The sequence below is a fragment of the Argentina anserina genome, chromosome 4, assembly GCF_933775445.1.
Source record: "Argentina anserina chromosome 4, drPotAnse1.1, whole genome shotgun sequence".
Lineage (NCBI taxonomy): Eukaryota > Viridiplantae > Streptophyta > Magnoliopsida > Rosales > Rosaceae > Argentina > Argentina anserina.
In genome coordinates this window covers 5,742,917-5,763,027 of record NC_065875.1, presented here as the reverse complement: position 1 = coordinate 5,763,027, position 20,111 = coordinate 5,742,917, and the positions used below count along the sequence as shown (strand labels likewise).

General features: G+C 35.4%; 1 protein-coding gene across 1 annotated transcript; it reads right to left on the bottom strand.

Moving 5' to 3' along the window:
• Positions 1–8,363: 8,363 nt before the first annotated feature.
• Positions 8,364–19,901, bottom strand: LOC126792070 (probable polygalacturonase At3g15720). The gene is made up of 11 exons (XM_050518569.1): positions 19,678–19,901; positions 19,119–19,254; positions 11,724–11,864; positions 11,403–11,531; positions 11,142–11,309; positions 10,675–10,704; positions 10,310–10,517; positions 10,155–10,236; positions 9,878–9,989; positions 9,676–9,789; positions 8,364–8,621 (listed from the first exon to the last, which is right to left on the bottom strand). Exons 1-11 carry the CDS (start codon positions 19,899–19,901, stop codon positions 8,364–8,366), a joined length of 1,602 nt encoding a protein of 533 aa, XP_050374526.1.
• Positions 19,902–20,111: the final 210 nt, after the last annotated feature.

The following is a 20,111-nucleotide window of genomic DNA, read 5'->3' as shown; positions in this document are numbered from 1 at the left end:
TGATGACATTCATGCCGAGATGGACGATACTTTTGTCATCTACATACGATTTTGATCGTATCCTCCCAAGATTTTTATGTCATCTGACGAAGATCGAAAAGGAATTCATCAAGCAACTTCATGCATGACGATCGATTTGCAGAGAAATTTAATTATATGCGGTCTATTTGACAGACCAACAAGTATGTTTTTCTTAAAGTTGCTCCTTTTGAACATATATATATAAATTATCGGGCGCTATTAGCCTTTTTCATGTCTTCTTTTCCGGCCTTCTTATTACGCTGATGAGACCAAAGAGGGATATGATTCCCCTCTTGGTCGACGTTTTTCGTGTGACGGTCCTGGGGGAGTCACGTTATTATTTAAAGGGAAGAAATCGATTTCGTGTGGTCGCTTGAGTGAACCACTGTTTTGGGTGCGATCATGAGAATCGCCGATATGCATTGATTATTTTGTGACCATATACATCACAACTCTTTCTAATTCCTGTTACATACTTGAATAGTTTCAATTATTTGAACCTATACAGCCCTCGTTTCTTATAGAGGCGTTGTCATCACGACTGTTATTTGAATGTTTGAGTTTTCTTAAACTCATGTTTATAAACGATAATCTCAAGGTCTACGTACTCATTTATTTGAGTTGAAAATTCATTACTCTGAAGCAGCACTATTTGCTGACAAAAGATCCCAAAAATAACACATTCTATGGGACACACTTAAAGTGATTCAATAAACGTCTATGCCGTTGTATTACCAGAGTTGACCTTGAAGCATGCTCCACATCCGAGAAACACATGTCATTTTTGGCACCTGTATCTATTTCTTGAGGGCAGTTTGGAGATGTAAACGTAACATTCTTCCTCTGTCAAGTAAGCACATATTTTAGCCTAAGGCTAAGGCTCCGCCCAATCCGATATGCAAGATTTTGTTGCTACGGACTTTTGATTAGTCAATCTATTTTAACTATGTTTTCTGCTTACTATTTTTCAAGTATGACGTTGGCATTGCCATGATTATTGCTCAACTTTAGCTTAAGTCATCTATTGGAATTGGAAGCTTGTTTGTGTTGTATTGAATATTGGCACATTCAATAAAATTTCTCGTATTTCTTGTTTACAAGATGGACTTGTGAGAATTTTATTTGCCTTGGCTTAGCATGCATGGTCAACGTTTGCAACTCATGTGGTTTTTAAATTGGCCACTTTTGGGTTACATGGGACCCCAATAGCACTACATTGTGATTTTGGACCTTACAATTTGGAAAACGGACTTCGGAACGTCAAAATTGACGTCGTTTTTTCCGGTTACTGTTCCGGCGTTTCCTGAACGTTTTCCGGCGTTTTACCGGCGTATTCGCCGCCTTCCTGCTATATTCCGGCGTTTCCGGCACTGCCACCCGGTTCCTACCGGCATCCCATGTCGGACTTGAAGTTCCGGCCTCCATACTGGCCAGTTCCGGCCGCCGCCGGCCGGTTTTCCGGCAATCATTACCGCCGGTTTCCGGCGAGTTTTTCAGACGATTTTTTCGTCGTTTCTCGTCATTTTTCCGGCATATTTCAGCAGTCCTTGCTGCCACGTTTTCCTAGTCCAAATTTCACCTTGTTTTGAGTTAATTTGACATGGTTTTCCGGTTAATTTTCCGATTTTCTCCAAGTCGTTTCATAGCTCAAATGATTTTATTATTATTGGTGACCACCCGCACCAATTGGATGGTTTTTACCACCCAAATTGTTTGGTATTCAACTGCTCCAATACCATGTTTTTCTAACTCTTAAATTGAAGAATGTAGTTCTATTGCCATGTGATACACTCGATGGGATTGCACATTTGTTTCAATCCCCCCTCTTACAATATCCTACGGCGTATTGTGTAGAGAAGTTCACCGCGTCATTGACTCTCTTAATCTTCATTTTGAGAATGTCCCGCCGTGAAATCGAGTGTCTTGCTAATTGCGTAACCACCCACACTGTCCTACGGAGCAGGTTGTTGTTTTACGGATCTCGTGCGGAGATTGTGTTCTATATCTTCGTGCCTTGCTAAGTTTTAAAGGCCATACATGCCAATGATGGATTTTCATCTTGATATTTGTGTTAAGAATGGAGAGGAATAAATCTGTCAGATTTCATTGACAATAGCTTTGTTAGCCGGCAAACATAGTTTTGCTTGCCTGCAGCAGTAGCTTTATGTAACTCAAGATTCTTTGAATCATGGATTCGGTTTTACTGTTTTCTCGGTTTTGACATGATCATTTTTTGGTCATTTTGAACAAGATATGATGATTCGAGTTCTTTGAAATTCACATTATCATATATTTTTCATGTTCACGAAGCGATTGGCGGACCACCTCACCCATGCTCCACACGGTGAGGCCGAGCCTGCTTATTTCGGCGGCTCCATGGCATTAAGGCCGTCGGTGGCGGCATCCCCTCCTTCACAGGAGCTTGTGATGCCTCCTGTGTTTTCTAATGCCTCCATGGTAATCTCTGATGCCCATCGCTCATTTTGCCAAGCTTGTTCTTTTGATAGATTTCAAGGAAGTCCTTATTTGCTAAGGCTCCAACCGAGAACATTCCATTCTTATGAAGTATTTAAGGTGACATTAGTAGACCATATCCAACCGAATGCGGATATTTTTCGGTATTTTTATAGTATAGGTTAAGAGCATCGACGCGTTGGTCACACGTCACTTTGCTTTCCACAAGAAACGCTGCATTCGCTAAGTTTTTAGCTATGATCATCATACTAAGGGCTCACCACCCTTCTCATCCTCTCAAATCTATTTGATTGGATACTGTTGGAGTGTTCACCTCCACGACTTTGATGATTTCGTTTTGCATATCTACTAGGATCGTCGTTGAACATATTATTCCTCATGTTCATTCACTGCACGATCTAACAGAGCTCGGACTTGGTTATGGGTACTAACCTGCCGATTTTTGCATGGAGATATGTAATGATGTTGCATGCGGCGACACTTATTCGTTTTAGACCCACAACTTGCCAAGCGTTTAGTGCATACCAGATGGTTACTGGATACAATCTCAACGTTCTTTTCATTAAACGCCTATTTGGTTAAAGTTGTTTATGTGCCTCTATTGTAGTTATCTCAATGGGTCTACTTGAAACGATTAAGTATTATGGTTGGTTATGATTTATGAATCACCAACCCTTGTCTGCTATTTCCAATCTACAACCGTTGATCTCAATCTTGCGATATTAGCAGACGGTCACTTCGATGAGACATACTTCCCGTCGTTAGGGGGAGATATGGAATGCTCCCATTCCAGTTTTAACGCCAGGAATTGACGTGGTGTGGCACTATGTCTCATTAAGATCCAGTACTACTCAAAGTGAGCAAATGTGCAACGCATTATCTACCTCCAGAAAGTCAAAGATTCGATGCTCAATGACTTTAGCGATATTGCGAAAGTGATGAGATCGCACATAAATGTTGTGATGTGCCGGTAAGGTTGGAACTCTCAGAATATGAGAGAATTTCATATGACCTGGTCCTAGCACCGTTGGCACCATCCGTGACAGTGGGAAGGAAGCTGGCGATGGCACCATCGTACGCTGTGGTGTTGTCGGCGCCCGTGGTATTGTACCACAAAACAAGGACAGCAAACGCAAAGATGGACTAGTAAGGGTCATTGCTTCGGTGTTAGCTCCTACCTAGATGAGGGGGAGACCATTATTCTCTGGAATCAAAACCAGAAAGAAGCGAAGTGCGTAGGCACAAGTATTTCGCCCATCATCAAGAGATATTCTCTAAACATGTGTATTAACTAAGTTTCTGTGGGACGCTACAGACTCCTTTTGTTGATGTTAGGGAAGAATAGAATTCTCACAAATTGATCGTATACAGTGCTCGCGTGTGTTTAATGGATCGATCTCCCATGATTGATGGTGTATTCGCTTATGCTCTTATTCCGTTGTAAAGTATCAACGATGAGAAACTTGACCAAAGTGGAAATAATCAATACAGGCTGAACTAGACTTGTTATGTTGGTCGTTGTTCGTAAGTATAATGAGAAAGATGAAGTCATGCGATATATGCAGGACTTATGGCGCAAAGATTGTCTCATTATCCTAGTATTGACTACGATGAGTTATATTCTCTCGTTTTGGACATAATTGTTTTCCGCTACTTGATCAGTAGTAGTGTCCAAACTGATTTGCAGCATATGATAGTGGTCATAGAATATCTGTAAAGGGATCTTGACGCAGATATGAGAGTGTCCGAGGGACTTTAAATGCCTCCAGACCACGGAGAGCTTATGTAATCAGATTGCGACGTTCGAGAGAACGTAGTACAATCGGTTGTAAGAACTCATACCCATATGTGTTCATATGAAAGCTAATTCTTGATTCTCTATTCCGTCTAAGTAAAGATGATGAAGAGATTCAATGAGCTATAGATTCATATATGTAAGTGTTGTTGGGACACTATTGCTTTCATTATGACGTGATTAACTCTGCGCCTATGCATTGTCGTTGGACTTGCATTGCTTCTTTGACATGGGTTTAGTTCTACACTTAGTGAACCAACACAAATCCTATCCACACCAACGCCGCCAGCAGCTCCAGCAACATCAACGTACGCCTTGGTGTAGTAGTTGACACTGGTAGCATAGAGGATGCGTACGGTTCCATCTCGGACCAAAATCAGTCCTTCATTGGTCCATTCCCCCATTCTTTTTGCGAAAGACACATTGAATGTGGCAAATCAGAATCTGTCCAGTTTTGTAGTTCAACTTCAACGAGACCTACAGGACAACTCGCTCGATGAAATATAGTGAAATTAGTACCGTTGGAAAGGCCTATGTGTCTTCTTTCCAAGGACACCAACCATTTGTTCATAGTTAACATATTGAGTGAGTTATGGCCGTTTTAGCAAAGTAGGACTGTTCTGTCCGGAAATTTGCAAGTCAGTCAACTTCGACAGAGCACTGTGAACTGCTCCAATCAGATTAGGTTGTGAACCTTATGTCACTGGAAAGCCACGGGTGTCTACTTTTCAGAACATTTCACGGTTCGCTGATACCTATTTTGACGACGAAGTTATGGCCGTTTAAGTGAGTGAAGGTCATTCTACCCGAGAATCTGATTTTCATTGCAAACTCTTGTTTTGAGTTGTTATGCAATCTTATTTCCTAAGATCTAAGTTTGGCTAAGTATAGCATATATGATCTAAGAATTTGTGGCTAGATTAATGATTAATCATTGGTCCAAGACTATGTTTGAGAAGCATGTAATGAACGTTGTATACGTTGTTCTTTGTACTCCATGATTATGGCACTAATCAGGGGGAGTTGTTTCGTAGACTTCAGGGGGAGTCTACCTCACATGATGCTATCAAATGTAGATGGTACGTTGTGCTCTTTTTCCCTTCGATCAAGCTTTTGTTTTTACCCAAGAGGTTTTTATTTTGCTTGACAAGGTTTTTACCGAGGCAACGATGTATGCACCATGCAACGTAGGCATGCGACACAAGGGGGAGTGTTCCGGGAGAATTACTATTCTACCCTTGTGTATGTCTTAGCCTAATAGGTTTCCTGTTATGAGATAGATTAGCATCTCCGTAATAGATTAGGACTCCGAATCCTACGGGATTGTGGTTTTGTAATGCCTATATATAGGCCCCCATATCATTCAATAATACACAATTATTTCATCCTGAAGCAAATATGAAATAAACAAAGACTAGTTAGTGATAATATATATAAGGGTGCTATTAAATGTACCCAACAAATTTCTTAGCATACCCAGTCCTAACAAATTTGGTTTTATATTCCAAGAATACTCTTAGAAATATAAACCCAGCAATTTCTTTGGCAAAAAAAAAAAACCTAGCAAAATTCAAACTCTATTGATAATTGTGGAACATTGGAACCTTCACATAACAATCCTAATATTGGGTTCATGCAAATTGTTGTTTTGTAAGCTTACCCATTCAACTATTGGGAAGTATTCATCTTACAGTACATAATTGTCAATCATTGTAATTTCTATCGTACAATTTAGAACTATTGGGTTCATTTGGAATCATCAATTAACAATAGAGACAAAGAGAGAGGATTGCCTTTGTCAATTGAACTCGGGAACTCATTGCAGATGCCTTAATTTATCTCATCTAAATGTTTATGGGTTCTTCAATGTCTGAAAACCTTTTCTTTATTGTTTTTCATATCTCTAGTCCTCATAACATTTGTTCAATTTTTGGTTTTCTATTGAATTAGCAAGAGAAAGAAATCTGAGAAGTGGAGATGATTGCTTATGGAACGAATCTCAACTGTGATTTACCCTTTTGCTCGGTTTTGATAGAAGAATGGCATTATTGGAAGTTATTGGGTGTAGCGAGTAATTATGTGGGTGTACAAAGTATGTTGGGTATGCCAAGAAATTTACTGGGTAAATTTTGCAGCACCCTGTTATAAACACCATTGCATATTTGTATGCAATCAATCCTCTTGTTACAAATTACGATGAATTTCGACAACACTAGCCACTATTCTATGGTGTATGGGATAACTCCGCAGTTGTGGATTAACGAAATTCGACGGACCCAATTTATATTTGGGGTCGTGACACGATTCGTTCTTCCATTCTAAGCAGAGTCGGTGAATTTGTTTGGTTCCGAGTTCCATGACGGGGCCTTATGCACTTCCCAGTGGTACAAGAGAAAAAAGGTTTTGTGGTACTTTAATCTGTTGTACGTTATAGCGGTAGGGTTTAAAGGCCTTGAGTTTAGGGTTTAGAGTTGGTTCTTCAAGCCCGTACAGAGCCGAGTTTAGGATCCCGGCGGCTGACTGATGCATCTTTGATTTTTTTCCTGTCAAAGGGTGGCCCTACAAAATAGCTTCGGAGGCTTGTCCTACAATCCTCGATAGGAGGGTGGTTTCTATGGATTCTTCTTGAGTGACCTCCTTTTAGTAGGATGGCTCCGGTTTTGGATAATAAGTGATTGATATCTCACATTCGAGGGCTAGCTTCTGGTTACTTCTATGATTTCATGTCATGATTACTTAGCATTAAGTTAGTTAGGGTTTTCTAAACTTTAAGTGGTTCGCAGGGTTCAATTGTTTCAAAGCCCTAGATGGTGTTCTATGTTTTGTTATTTTTCCTATATTTTAATATATGACATTATCGTTGATTTAAAAAAAATACACTACATTTTGAGTTTTCAAATCTCACTTTTGCTATGGTGCGGGATCAATGAATCTATATAAGCTCAAAAACACTAAATCTCCAATGCATTGTTGTTAAGTCATCTCCCACCCAAAAGGCTATTTGTAGCCCCTCAGTTATATTGTAGCACATTAAATCGGTAATATTAATCGATTTGACATCAACTGTCTTCAACCCAAGTGTGCTATAATATAGTCATTTAATATTTTTTAAGGTGTTATGTACCTTTTAATTTATATATTATCATTTAATTATAACTTTACTTTTATAAATAATAAATTTAATAAATGTATTATAAAAATTAAAATTAAATGAAAATTAAACTAATTTAAATTTCATAAATTATATTTAATGGGTAAAAAATACTAGTACTCATGATTATTCGGTGTATGAGTCAATATATCCAAATAATAGTTATTTGCATGTATTTCTAATTATACTTATTTACAGAAGCAAAGTTGGAAATTATTTGTTCTTTTTTAAATGATTATTATTTGTCGATTTTATTTGTAATTTAGTTAATTTTAATAAATGATTTTTCTTGGTACATTAAAAATTATTAGTTTTATATCGGTATTGTTGTTGTATATTTCAAGTGTTATTACACTAAAAAATACAAGTTTAATTTGAGTTTAGTGTTGTAGTATATTATTTTAACAAAGAAAAATAATTTTTTTTCAAATAATGAAATATATATATTTACTAAATAATGTTGTTATGTATTTATGAAATTATTTACTAACAATAAAAAAAGTTTTTGAGATGGGACCCATGTGTTCTAGTGTACCCGAAGTAGCTCGGACACACTTTTGTAGCACACTAGCACATGGGTTGGAGACGAAGTATGCTACAATGTGGGAATTGTGGCATAACAGCCCATGGGTTGGAGAATGCCTTAGAACACTAATTGCATTCTTGTGGCTATATTTTTCACTATAAAATATATTTTTCTGTGCCTACTACATACGAATACATGTAATTCAAAATATATATTTTTTTTATATTTAATAATGAAAAATAGTAGTATAGTGAAAGGTAAATTTCTTCTATGGGACCTGAGGTTTGACCAATCAGACATTTTGGTACCTAATGTTTGAAAGATGACAGTTTGAAACTTTAATTTTTTATTGGCGTTACAGTTGTTCTAAGTATAAATTGGGTTCAATGCGTGACTCATATTGGTGCAATCATTGGTGATGGAGATTGCTTCGATGACAAGCATGGAACATGAGGTTCAGTAAACCTAGCAATGCCACTAGCCTTGTTGCATAGAGACCAGAGTGGTTTTCCCGTTGCAGTTTTTAAGATAACATGATCTATCAAAATATTCGAGCAACCCAAATTTGAGCAATTTAATGTTATTGCTTGCTCACTCAATGAACTTCCGCTGAAGTCTATGAATGTTATTGCACTAACTTTCACTGCTCCATTCTGCATAAATGTGGTAAAAAATATTATAATATATCATATGTATTCGTTTATTTGTGACGCTTCATCATGCATAAAAATGGAAGCTAGAGTAACTTGATTGTAACCACAAATCATGCATTTATTCAATACATAATCCTTCGAAATCAGAATTACAATATGAGTTCATAGAGTCATACTCTATGGAATGAACATTCTATTGATAAATTACTTACATATACATGTATCTACAAAGCATAATATTTATTTTGAAATGATGTTTTTTGTGTCTCGATTTTCATTAATATATTTATATTTATGCCCTTGGCATAATTTCTTTAATGGTCAATATCCAATAAAGGAATATATCTTTATATTCTTTTGAAAAGCTATTCAAATTCATTTTTAAATAAAAACATATTTCATTTGATCATATTTGCATTATATATAAGTATATATTAATTCCATAATGATGTGGCGTGTCTCGTGAAACCTTTTACCCCAACATTTGGTCAAATAACTCTAATGTTATAATCTCTTTGTAAGTGAGATGGACTCATTGTAGTATATCATGTGTATTTGATAAAAAAAACCCATAACGATAATATAATGATTCATATTCCACTCCATATATACACAGTCCCTATCCAGAGTGAATGTTCACTCTGAAGTTTCAGAGTGAAGTTCCAATTTAGCACACTTTTCGGTCAAATTTTTTCACTATAAGTGATTCAATATTTAGATATGCTATTCAAGATCATCTCTATAAAGTTTCATCTAATTTAACAATGATTTGAGCTTTCAAAATTGAGATTTACACGAACGGTTCACGTTGAATAGTTTTAATTCATTCATTGATTTAATCTAATTTCAATACCTTAACGATGTCCGAATTAGATGAAATTTTGTAGAGATGATCTTGAATAGCATATCTAAATATTGAATCGCTTATGGTGAAAAAATATTGACCGAAAAGTGTGCCAAAATTGGAACTTCACTCTGAAACTTCAGAGTGAACATTCACTCTGGATAGGGACTGCATATATATATATATATATATATATATAAACTTTCTTACCTTAGTTGGATATTTAGCACTATAACTGTAGTGTTGATCAATCAAAATAGGATTTTTTGACTCTATAAGGGTCATTCGTCTGAAGAAAATTTCCCTAGCATATCCGGATCCTCCCTTCAAGAAAAACAAAAATACCATCAGCATGACACATGTGTGTTATGTGTATGAAACTTGTAATTCATCATTAGATAGAAGTTATTACCATCCATGTTTTTATCCTTGCGCAATTCATAGTTTTCTCACATATACAATTCTGAAAGTATATTTGTTCGACTTCATCTGCAATAGTTGGATCTTGTCCTAAACTGCCCACACTAAGCAAAAACGAAAAACAAAAGAAATAATGTTAGATGGCAAACACATAGATAAAGGTTATGAGTCCGTATATGTCCAAAACATATTACATTTTAGAGTTAGGTTATATTAAAACTTTGATTATGTTTAGAATAATAGACACGAAAGAATAAGTTTTTATCTACCTAAAGCCGTGACCTGGTCCACATGTCACATGAGTTACGTTTACAAAAGATGAGCCTCCTTTAATTGCAATGCAATCATCACCTATAGTAATAAATAAAATACTTAAGTTATTGGTTCAATAAGAGGACATCTAGAGTAATATCAAATTGAATACCTGTTTTGATAAAAGAATCTTGTATAGTTACTTGGCTTGATAAAGAAATATCAATGCCATCTGTATTTGGGCTGTTTTCTGGTGCATTCAAATGAATATTTGATATATGTACACGATTGCTGCTGTGTATAAATATATGCTCTCTTGGGCTGTCACGAGAAGTGAATCCATATAATTGAAGGTCATTGCAATTGTGGAAATGCATAGCCTGTATTAAAGAAAAAATAGATCTTCTAAGTGAATATTTGAAGCTAATGCTAAACTGAGTACTCATGTCAATGTTTTCATAATATCATTTATTTATATACTAATTAATATTTCAGTTTAAAAGAAAAGCGCAATTAGTATTTAATAATAAAAATTACCGAGGGCGCTCCACAACTCAAGTCAGTCTCCTGCAATTAATGAATAAGAAATTATCTTCAATTTTTATTTAGTATATATAATGATGAATAATGAAAAGTGATTGCTTTTTATGCACATATCTTTGAGCTATAGTTCGTATGAGCTCTTTCTAATGAGGATTATCTTGTTAATGACTAGTTAGTTGATGACCTATTCTAGGTGAATTATTAGATAGCCTAATGGATAACATTAAGATCATAGGTTCAAATTTCAGTGAGTTATGTAAGAGTTTGGCGAATTAATAGGTTTTACTAAATAAATAAAAAACTGATTTTCATGCACATACATATTTTTATCAGAGTTGAGCTTCTAGTGGTGGTACGTACCATTGTGGCATACATTATTCTATTAACTAATAGACTGATTTGTTACTTTACTCTAAGTTGTAATGGGCTGGATAAAATTGATTAGAAGATAGAATTATTACATTTATGTTTTGGGTTTTTTGGTTCCACCAAATTGAACCCTTGCCATTTATAAGTCCCATCCCCTTGATGATGAGACCATTCACGTTTCGAAAACATAACCAACATCTCAATTTGCACACGTTCTCCCATCCTTGAATAGTAGATGGAGCAACAATATTCCCATCAATCTGATCATAATAAATTATTCATTTAATTTGGCTAAACATATAATTAAAAAATTAAAGAAATTACCAATTAATGATAATGACACACCTGATTACCTGAATTACAATATTACCGAATTTACAAGGACCTACAAGTTCGAAAGGTTTCACTACAAAAGTCTTCCCTGTAGGGATTTTAAGTATTTGGCCAGTACCACAAAGCTTCGTCCACGCATTGATGAAAGCCTATATATGAATCACAATAGCAATTTGCAATAATAACAATTTTCTAGGCTTCAAAAATAGAAAGCTTAATGTATCAATTAGTTATAGCGATTTATACAATATTTCTAAATTCATGTATTTTTATTGTTATAGACCACATATAAATAACATGAATGATGAGTTTAATAAAATATTAAGTACGTGGTTAATTACTTGTGTATCATCTACTACGCCATCGCCATATGCACCGAAATCAAGCACATTAAGAATACCATCTTGGCCATACCCAATAATAAAACAAGATGATGTTATAATCCATATAAAAACAATAGAGTGGAGTAGAGATGGAAGACCCTGTATATATATGGAGCAAAGAGAAGAAGAAATGTTAATATTCTCGATACAAGAGCAAAGAAAATAAGAAATGTTAATATTATCGAGGAAAATAATGATGTGTAGTGCCAATAGTATATATACGTACCATATATTGTAAATGTTGATTGTCTCAGTATGTTGCACCCAAATGATCAGGTTTTATCAGAATAGACAATTCTTTCTGTTTAGACCCTTCTTATAGTCTCGCTAGAGTTAACATGCATGTTTCTTAATGAATGTTTTCTAGTATTAGGGATTAATGTTAAGTTAGTTTTAAAAAAACAATTAATGAAAATTAAATTCTAATAAATATTGTTCTATGTGTAAATTAAATTCTAATAAATATTAGTCAACATTTACAATAACATCATCTTCAGTCAAATATAAATTCTACAATTTAGAATTTGTTCTTCATTTTGGACTGTATCTTTTGGGATTTGGCTATTTAAATAATTGTCAATTTGGAAAGAAATTTTCATTTCATTTGTAGTCAATTAATTTAAATGTTTGTCCTTGTTCTCAAGGTCAATTCATCTTTCTTCTAATAAGTGTGTTTTACTATGTTTACTTAATCAAATTTAATAGAATGAATGATCACTGATAATAAGAAATATGTAAATCGGAAAACATATGGTATGTTTCCTTAAGGGGAATATAATGAAAAAGTGAGAGAATGATTATAGATTTAAAGAATTCCAGAGTTTACTTATACGTGATGGAATCGTAATACGTGTGGATCTCACCTCTTCATCAGGTTTTGAATACTTAATAACCCGGATTCGAAAATCAAAGGGAGGAGGTGGGTTTGGGATTGAAATGTGACAATCCTTGATAAAATTTCAAATTTCAAAGTTGTGAATAACTCTAAAATAACTTCAATTACATTAGTTCTAGTCTCTTATAAAACACTATAACCAACAACAACAAGAATGAAAAATATCCATTCAACTCACAAAATTACATTCTAGGGGTTACAACGACCCTATCATCGCCCCCATGAATAGATTGGCAATAAAGACTAGAGCTTTAACTAATCATCACCACACCCGGCCAAGGTGTGGTTCCGACATTTGCCTAACACCACTTAGGCTGCCACTAAGGCAAAACAACAAAGACTCACCATGAAACAACACTTCCACCGGAAGGTACATTTTCTTCTCTTCCGCCACAATAACAATTAACCACAAACAACATCACTATATTCCACATATATTTAATGAGACAATATCATCATATAATATAGTAATGTATATATGCATATCATATTTACCATTAAATATACATATACAAATCCCTACGTTATGTCAATGATAAAAAAGTAACATTAATAACGTGAGATTTACTCACCTCTTATTCCCGCTGCGTCTTCAACTACACCAAGTGTGGCTCGCTCTCTCGCCTCATCTATACCTAAGTGAAATACTCTTCACTTAGTAAAATAAAACCAACGTCAAATTTAACTAACCTAACTCTCTCTAAAATCTCCCTAAACAGCTGCTCACAACCAGCCCTTGCTGAAACCTTCTCCACTGCTTAAAACCAAGGTTGTGACTAGCTCACAATCATGGATTTTTAACAATTTCAAAACTAAGGTGAACTCAACATAGTTCTAAATTGTTTCACTTGATCCAACATGAGAATTGCATTAGTTCTACTTACTCATAACAACACACATGACATAAACATGAAACACAATGGCACCTACTGCCGCCCACCACCACCTCACATGCACCCCTTTCTCCTCAAATTCCTAACCTCACTGCCTCAACACAATCCTAACCAATAAATCAAGTGAGTGTAAGAGTTTCTATACCTGCAATGGTTGTCACAAGGGTCAGAAAGAGCTAGAGACGCAGTTGCAACTCTTCCTTTGACACAGTAGCTGCAGCCTTGGGTTGTAGCCCAACTTGACGTCCCAAGCTCGTGCATATGTGATCCAAGAGTTGTGAATCATCGTTTGTAGGTAGCCTCAAGCCTTGGACTCACCGGCGACGGAAAACGCAAAACTTCCAAGCATTGGTGCGGCTTTGAAGAGATGTGAAACTATGCATTACTACCCCAGACCTTGAGCGGTTGGTCGTGCGGTTCTAATGAGACCAGCAACGACGTGATTGGAGGTCGGACAAGGGAGATTGACAGTGAAGAAGTTCGACGTCGATTTGGGGAAGAAGGAGAGTGAACAGTAGCAAGTCGTGCGGCCTTTTGGTTTAATTGTGATATCTAATTTTTAGGTTTCTAAAAATGTCCTTAAATACCCATTCCAAAATCGGAAACTAAACTTATGTTGCTAACAACATCCACGTACGACATCTAATTTAAGCGTGCCGCATGTCTACGAACTCGTATTGACGAGCTATACAACTTTCATGATTAAAGTTTTCAAAGATAAGGGATGGATTAAAAGTCAACTCTTGAGTCAAATGAACTTAACGTTTTTCAACTTTGGAATTCAGAAAACACTTCTGTTTCGAAATGTCAATTATCGAGAAGGCGTAGATGATAGGAGCACTTTGTGCGACGTTCTTAACATATTTTTACTTCCATTTGTACTTTGCTTAGCTCTTATTATTATAGTATAAATTCATTGAATCAAGTTAGGAGTCTAGGGTGGCGTTGGTTGCATTTTGGTGCTAAAACGGGTGTAAAATGCAAAAATTATCGAGAGTACTATATAGAGTAGCATTCTTTGTCGAACTAGAAAACCTAGTTGGGTTAGGAGTTTTATTATTTGACATTTCTGTAACATTTGTGAATTATTTTATCCTTATTCTTTTCTTTTCTTATTTTCAGAATTAAATGAGAGAAAAAAAAAGAAAAAAAAGAAGTAATTTAGTTTTTGAATGAGATAAAAAAGAAGAAGTATGCAGCCTTAAAGGAGGGAAGATTCATCCGGTCATAAACATGAAAGAAGAAGAAAAGAAGGAAAGAAAAGAAGAAAAAAAGGAAAGAGAGAATCAACCAGTCCCTCTCCCTTATTCCTCTACAAATAGCATGACATTCCTTCACATTGAGAATCACTTCTCATTTGCAAACACAAGCCAAAATTCGGTCCAATTCTCTCCATACACACCTACAAAAATTAGCAGCCTCTCCACCTTTCATACCACCACCTCACGGCCTTAGTGCTAAGCAACAGAATGTGACATTCCACATCCACGCCTAGTAGTCCCTTTGGAACAGAGCCCACCAAAACCACTCCAAAGTGTGATTCTCGCAACCTTCACCATGGTTCTGTTGATCTTTGTAGTTTCATATTCGTTTGCCTATGAACGATTTGAGTTTGTGTTTATGTTTAGTTTTTGGTATTGTATGTTGTTAATAGATTTTCAGATTTTATTTGATAATTAGATGACAATTTACAGTCCTTATGTTATAACAATTTCTTTATTTGTGATTCGATTCATGTGTTCTTCATTACATTTATATGTTTTAGGTACTTTTCAGATATGTGCAACTGAATTTAGAGCTTGAATGCAATCGCTACGATTGTGTTTGGGTGCTTGATAGGAGCACATAGTGTGACGTTCTTAATGTGTATATGCCCTATTCTTATGCTTTGTTACTCCTTATTTAGTTGTTTTAGGTTCATATTTGTCATATGTATGTTCTAAGGAGAGCTATGTCAAAATTGAATGAATTGATGATGAAATTGTGCTAAGTGTTAGAACTCCTTATTGAGCTAGGATTCCTTACTCGACTAGGACTCTACTTTCCTATTTTCATTCTTTCCTATTCCCTAATCGTCGAATTCTTTTCAGGAAAGACAAATCATATTTGGAAAGGAAGTAGAGATGTCGAGATGCATTCCTAGTGAGACAGGAAATCATATCCGAGTTGAAGAAGGAGAAGAAGAGGCCGGCCTAGCTACTCCTAGTTGGACCAAGAGAGATGTCGTGCAGCCTTATTGTGATCTCCCTATTGGACTTGGTTTCCTACATCAAGTTGGATATGGAGTACATGTATCAAATCCATAACAAAGAAGATTTCAGCTTCCCAATTGGATTCTACTTCCTTATAGGACGGCAAGAGGGCTTCCTAGACTCCTATATATAGAGGCTCGGCCTCTCCATTCAGATAATCATCAACCTTACACACAAGCACAAGCCTAGCTCTGCCGAATCAATCCCTCACCCTTCCAAGAAATCCTAAAACCGATTCCACCATTCCCCACCTTTATCTATAGCCTTCAAGCACGCTTGTGAAGAAGGTTCCATCCCATAGAAGTCTCGGCTACACTTGTAGGATCGATTGATTGATAAAGTGTAACCATGATTCTCTCTTTGTTTCAATTCGGTTTTTGGGTTTTATTGTTCTTGGATGAGCTTGCGATTTGTGTAGTGTAATCATGTTTCAATTTTGTCTATGAAATAGCTACTTGATTCAATTTATATAAAGGATTCGAATCCATGTTTTGGTTCTATAGATTTTCTGTTTTTGGTTTCTGCCGAGTTTTATTGATGATCAATTTCGATTTCTAAGTGTTATGTATACGATTGTAGCATGATATTTAGGTTGTTGGATTAAAGACTTATGCTATGAACATGTTTATTCTTTTCTATGTGATTTTCGAATTGCATGATTGGGGGTTAAGTAGGTGACATACTTGATGAATTCGATATGCATGGCTTTAGGATTGTATGGTAAGATGAACATGTTAGATTTCAATGAAGCCGAGTGGTAAGACTTGAATGTGTTAAGTGTCTATGCATATAGGTTACTGATTTTGAACTTAGATTGCATGATCCAACCTTAATTGTTCATGGACTAATCTCGGCATGATTCTAAAGATGGACATAGAACTTGTTTCGATTCTTTTATGTGAGTTGTTTTGGTGATTGTTTATGTGTTGGTTGGTTGATCACATGTATATATTAGTTTAGGTTTTATTTTCTGTTTTTGATCCGAAACTTATATCTCAAACTCTTTTATATCTTTATGAATTCGTTGTTAAGTGTTGTGATCCTAAGCCCTGGCTGGATCCCCGGTTTGTGAACGATACCCTCTTGCTTTATACTACTACTGATGTGTACATGGTTAAATATTGATGTCGAGTAATTGAGCACTCATCAGTGCTATTTTTATCTACCATTTTGATATAAATTGAATCATGCGCTAAGTAGGTTCGGTTTGTATCAATTAAAAGGGTTTAAATTTCTGGAAATTTGCATGTATTCCATGGTGAGTGACGCCTCCATGTTAACATGTCTCCGATAAAGATCTGGTGCTTATATGTGATCTTGTTTCAATTCTACGGTACGTGTTTTTGAATGTGATTACATATAATTTAGGTGTTAGGCGCTAACTCAGCCTAAAATACAAAAGAGATATTGCATGACTAGATATCCGCTAAGACTCTAGTTGTATCGGTGTCTAAAATATGTAAATATGTGCTGACTGTGTAATTGAATCTAAATGCGTAATTGTTTTGTGTTAGGATTGTTTTGGTGAAACTTTGCGAAAGAGGAGTCAATCATGTAAATAGTAGTTTACGTTTTATTTTTACGTAGTAGTTAGAAAAGTATTCTTAAATCCCCCATTTATTTGTTAACACTAAAAGTTTAGAGTTCCCTTCAATTCCCCGGACAAAACGATTTCTGCTTATTCTATACTAACGATGACATTTTACAGAATTTATTATGACAATTTTTAATAAATTACAAGAATTTACAAAAATGGATATCGAAAATTCGAGTTATTACATGTTTAATTTAAATGGTATACATCAAGGTGTTTTTGTTTAGTTATATTTTCCTCCATATAAATAGTATACCATAAGAAAATAAATATATTTTTAAATTCAAAGACACAATCCAATAATTTACTTGAAAGTATAAATTTTTATACTCAGGTTAAAATGATCAAAGGTAATTTAGTGATCAAAAGTAGTTTTCATTCTAATTTTTATGGTAAGTAAACAACATCAATCATAACTAAAATGTCTCAATGGAATTAAATCTCCACACACAATTCCATTCCGTCTCTCATTCATTCCATTTTTTATTCCAGGTAAATTCCATTCCAAGTAAGTAAACGTGTCCATCAATGGTCTAAATAGTGTTTATTGGGATCGTATCAGTTGCGAGAAAAAAAACGATATATCGGGGATATATTAGAATATATCAGATTTATTTGATTTTCTAATTTCAATTAAATTTAATATATTTATAAAAATATACTTTAAAATATAGAAAATAAACTTGAGAAATTAAAATTTATATTTCAAATTGTACCATATCAACCTGAGAAAAGAAAAATATTTGATTATTTTGACAATGAAAATACATAAATAATACTAACTAATAAAGTAAGTGTCTAAATAATAGATTGAGGTGATCATTCATCATGCATGAACTCTTTCGTTATTGAATGTTATCAACGATTCTTTCCCTTCCTTTACATTTATTTTTTCAAAACGATGCCGTTTAAAAAAAACACCGATATATCGGGTCAAACTCGGTTTGACCTGATATATTACCCTTTGACTTGATATATTGGGTTGACCGATAATCAACTTATCGTATCGTTTTGTAAAAATCAATGATATATCAGGGATATATCCCGATATTTATAACATTAGTGTCCATAAAGTAATCAAAATGATTGTGGTTAAAAATATTTACGTTCACTAACCTGTGAGAATTCAGAGTCTATGTATATATATCCTGGATACTCAAAATTTTGATTACGTAGGAGATGAGATGAGCATAGGAATCAACTATCCAGAATTATACCGATTCATCTTTTACTCACATTACTCTTGCTCACATTATGATTAATTATATTCCAATATAAGTAAGGTTTTATTAAAGAGAAAATAATATGAACAATACATGAATCATAGGCCACTGAGAATTAAGGTGTGTTTACTTTACAAAATATCATAATGGTATTTGAGATTTATAATCTAACCCAAGATAAGTACATTTGGTTAGTTTGATAATTACCCTTATTAACTTATGAGAGTGATATCGTTGTTCTCTAAAAAAGAAAAGAAAAGAAAGGAGAGGGTGTACGTGATCGTATGAGCATGTCTCCAATGACACAACTTTCAGTCCTCTATCACCAAACTCTCCCATTTCATTCCTCAATCATGTTTTTCGATCACCAATCAAATTCCAAAAAGTTAAACTTTACTCTTGGCATGCAAATGTCCTCAAATGTTAGATATGCCTTGAATACAAGAGTATTAGTTATATTCTACTGGATACATCCAGAAAATCAGAGTTGATGAACCATTGCTTCATCACTAAGTCCTTCATAGATTGGTGCCAACAACAGTGATTGAATGCCTTCTGCCTGAAATCCCAATCCCGAGTACGTAGTGGCCAACATTAAGATCAGAATTAGCTCCCCATCTTCTTTTCTTCTTCTGCTTAACGATCGTGTAATATCTCGGAAATTTATAATCAATTTCTACGTATATTTAGATATTATTAAGTTGGGGTGGTCTAATTATATGGTACGAGGGAGAAAGTGAAAGTGTTCGAGCGAATAATTACTCGAAAACGTTTTAAAGAGTGATCAAATAGTTAACTTTTGATTCATTAGATTTCTCAAAAAAACCTTGTTCACGAAAATCGTAACGCTCGTCAATACCAGTTCGTAAATATGCAGCACGCGTGATTTGGAGATCGTATGAAGAAGCTATGATCAATAGAATTTTCGGGTTTCAGAAATTTTGATTATAAATAGGAATTTTCCTTAGGGTTTCCTCACAATTTTTGCAACACTATTTTCCTCTCCTTTCTCTTTGTACGCCATGCCTCAGAAGAATCAAAATTTTGCAACTGACCCGACCCGAACCCCGTCGACCCAACCAGGCTTTCTCGGCGTCTTCTGAGTGTGGCCCGAGGTCGCAACTGGCCCTGACCGAGTCGCCTCCGCCTCGCCGTCGTCCCTATAGAGTTGGTTTTCTTCAAATTGTTCAAGAAGCAACAAATTAGAGTGGGGGGTTTTGATCCGACTGTGAGATTTCGAATTCCGGTGGTCTTCGGTGGCGCAACTGACTTGGAACATCTTCCCTCTTTCTTTTGGTCACTCCTGCATCAGCCTATGGCCTCCATTCTCACCTAACATTAGAAATCGAAACCTTGTAGTATTGGTGGCAGTGTTGGGCACATTGACTATTTTGACGATCTATAGTGACAACTCGACCTCTACGTTCGTTCTGGCATTGATGTAGTGAGCTAGTAGCCATGTGTTGAGGTACTTCACCATTTGACTCAT

Excerpts from the sequence above, each read along its gene's own strand:
- LOC126792070 (XM_050518569.1), bottom strand. The coding sequence starts at position 19,901 with ATGTTCCAAGTCAGTTGCGCCACCGAAGACCACCGGAATTCGAAATCT. Across the intron at positions 11,532-11,723 it reads GCGTAGTAGATGATACACAA|GCTTTCATCAATGCGTGGAC; the intron begins GTAATTAACCAC and ends ATTCATATATAG. Across the intron at positions 8,622-9,675 it reads GTGCTAAATATCCAACTAAG|AATGGAGCAGTGAAAGTTAG; the intron begins GTAAGAAAGTTT and ends ACATTTATGCAG.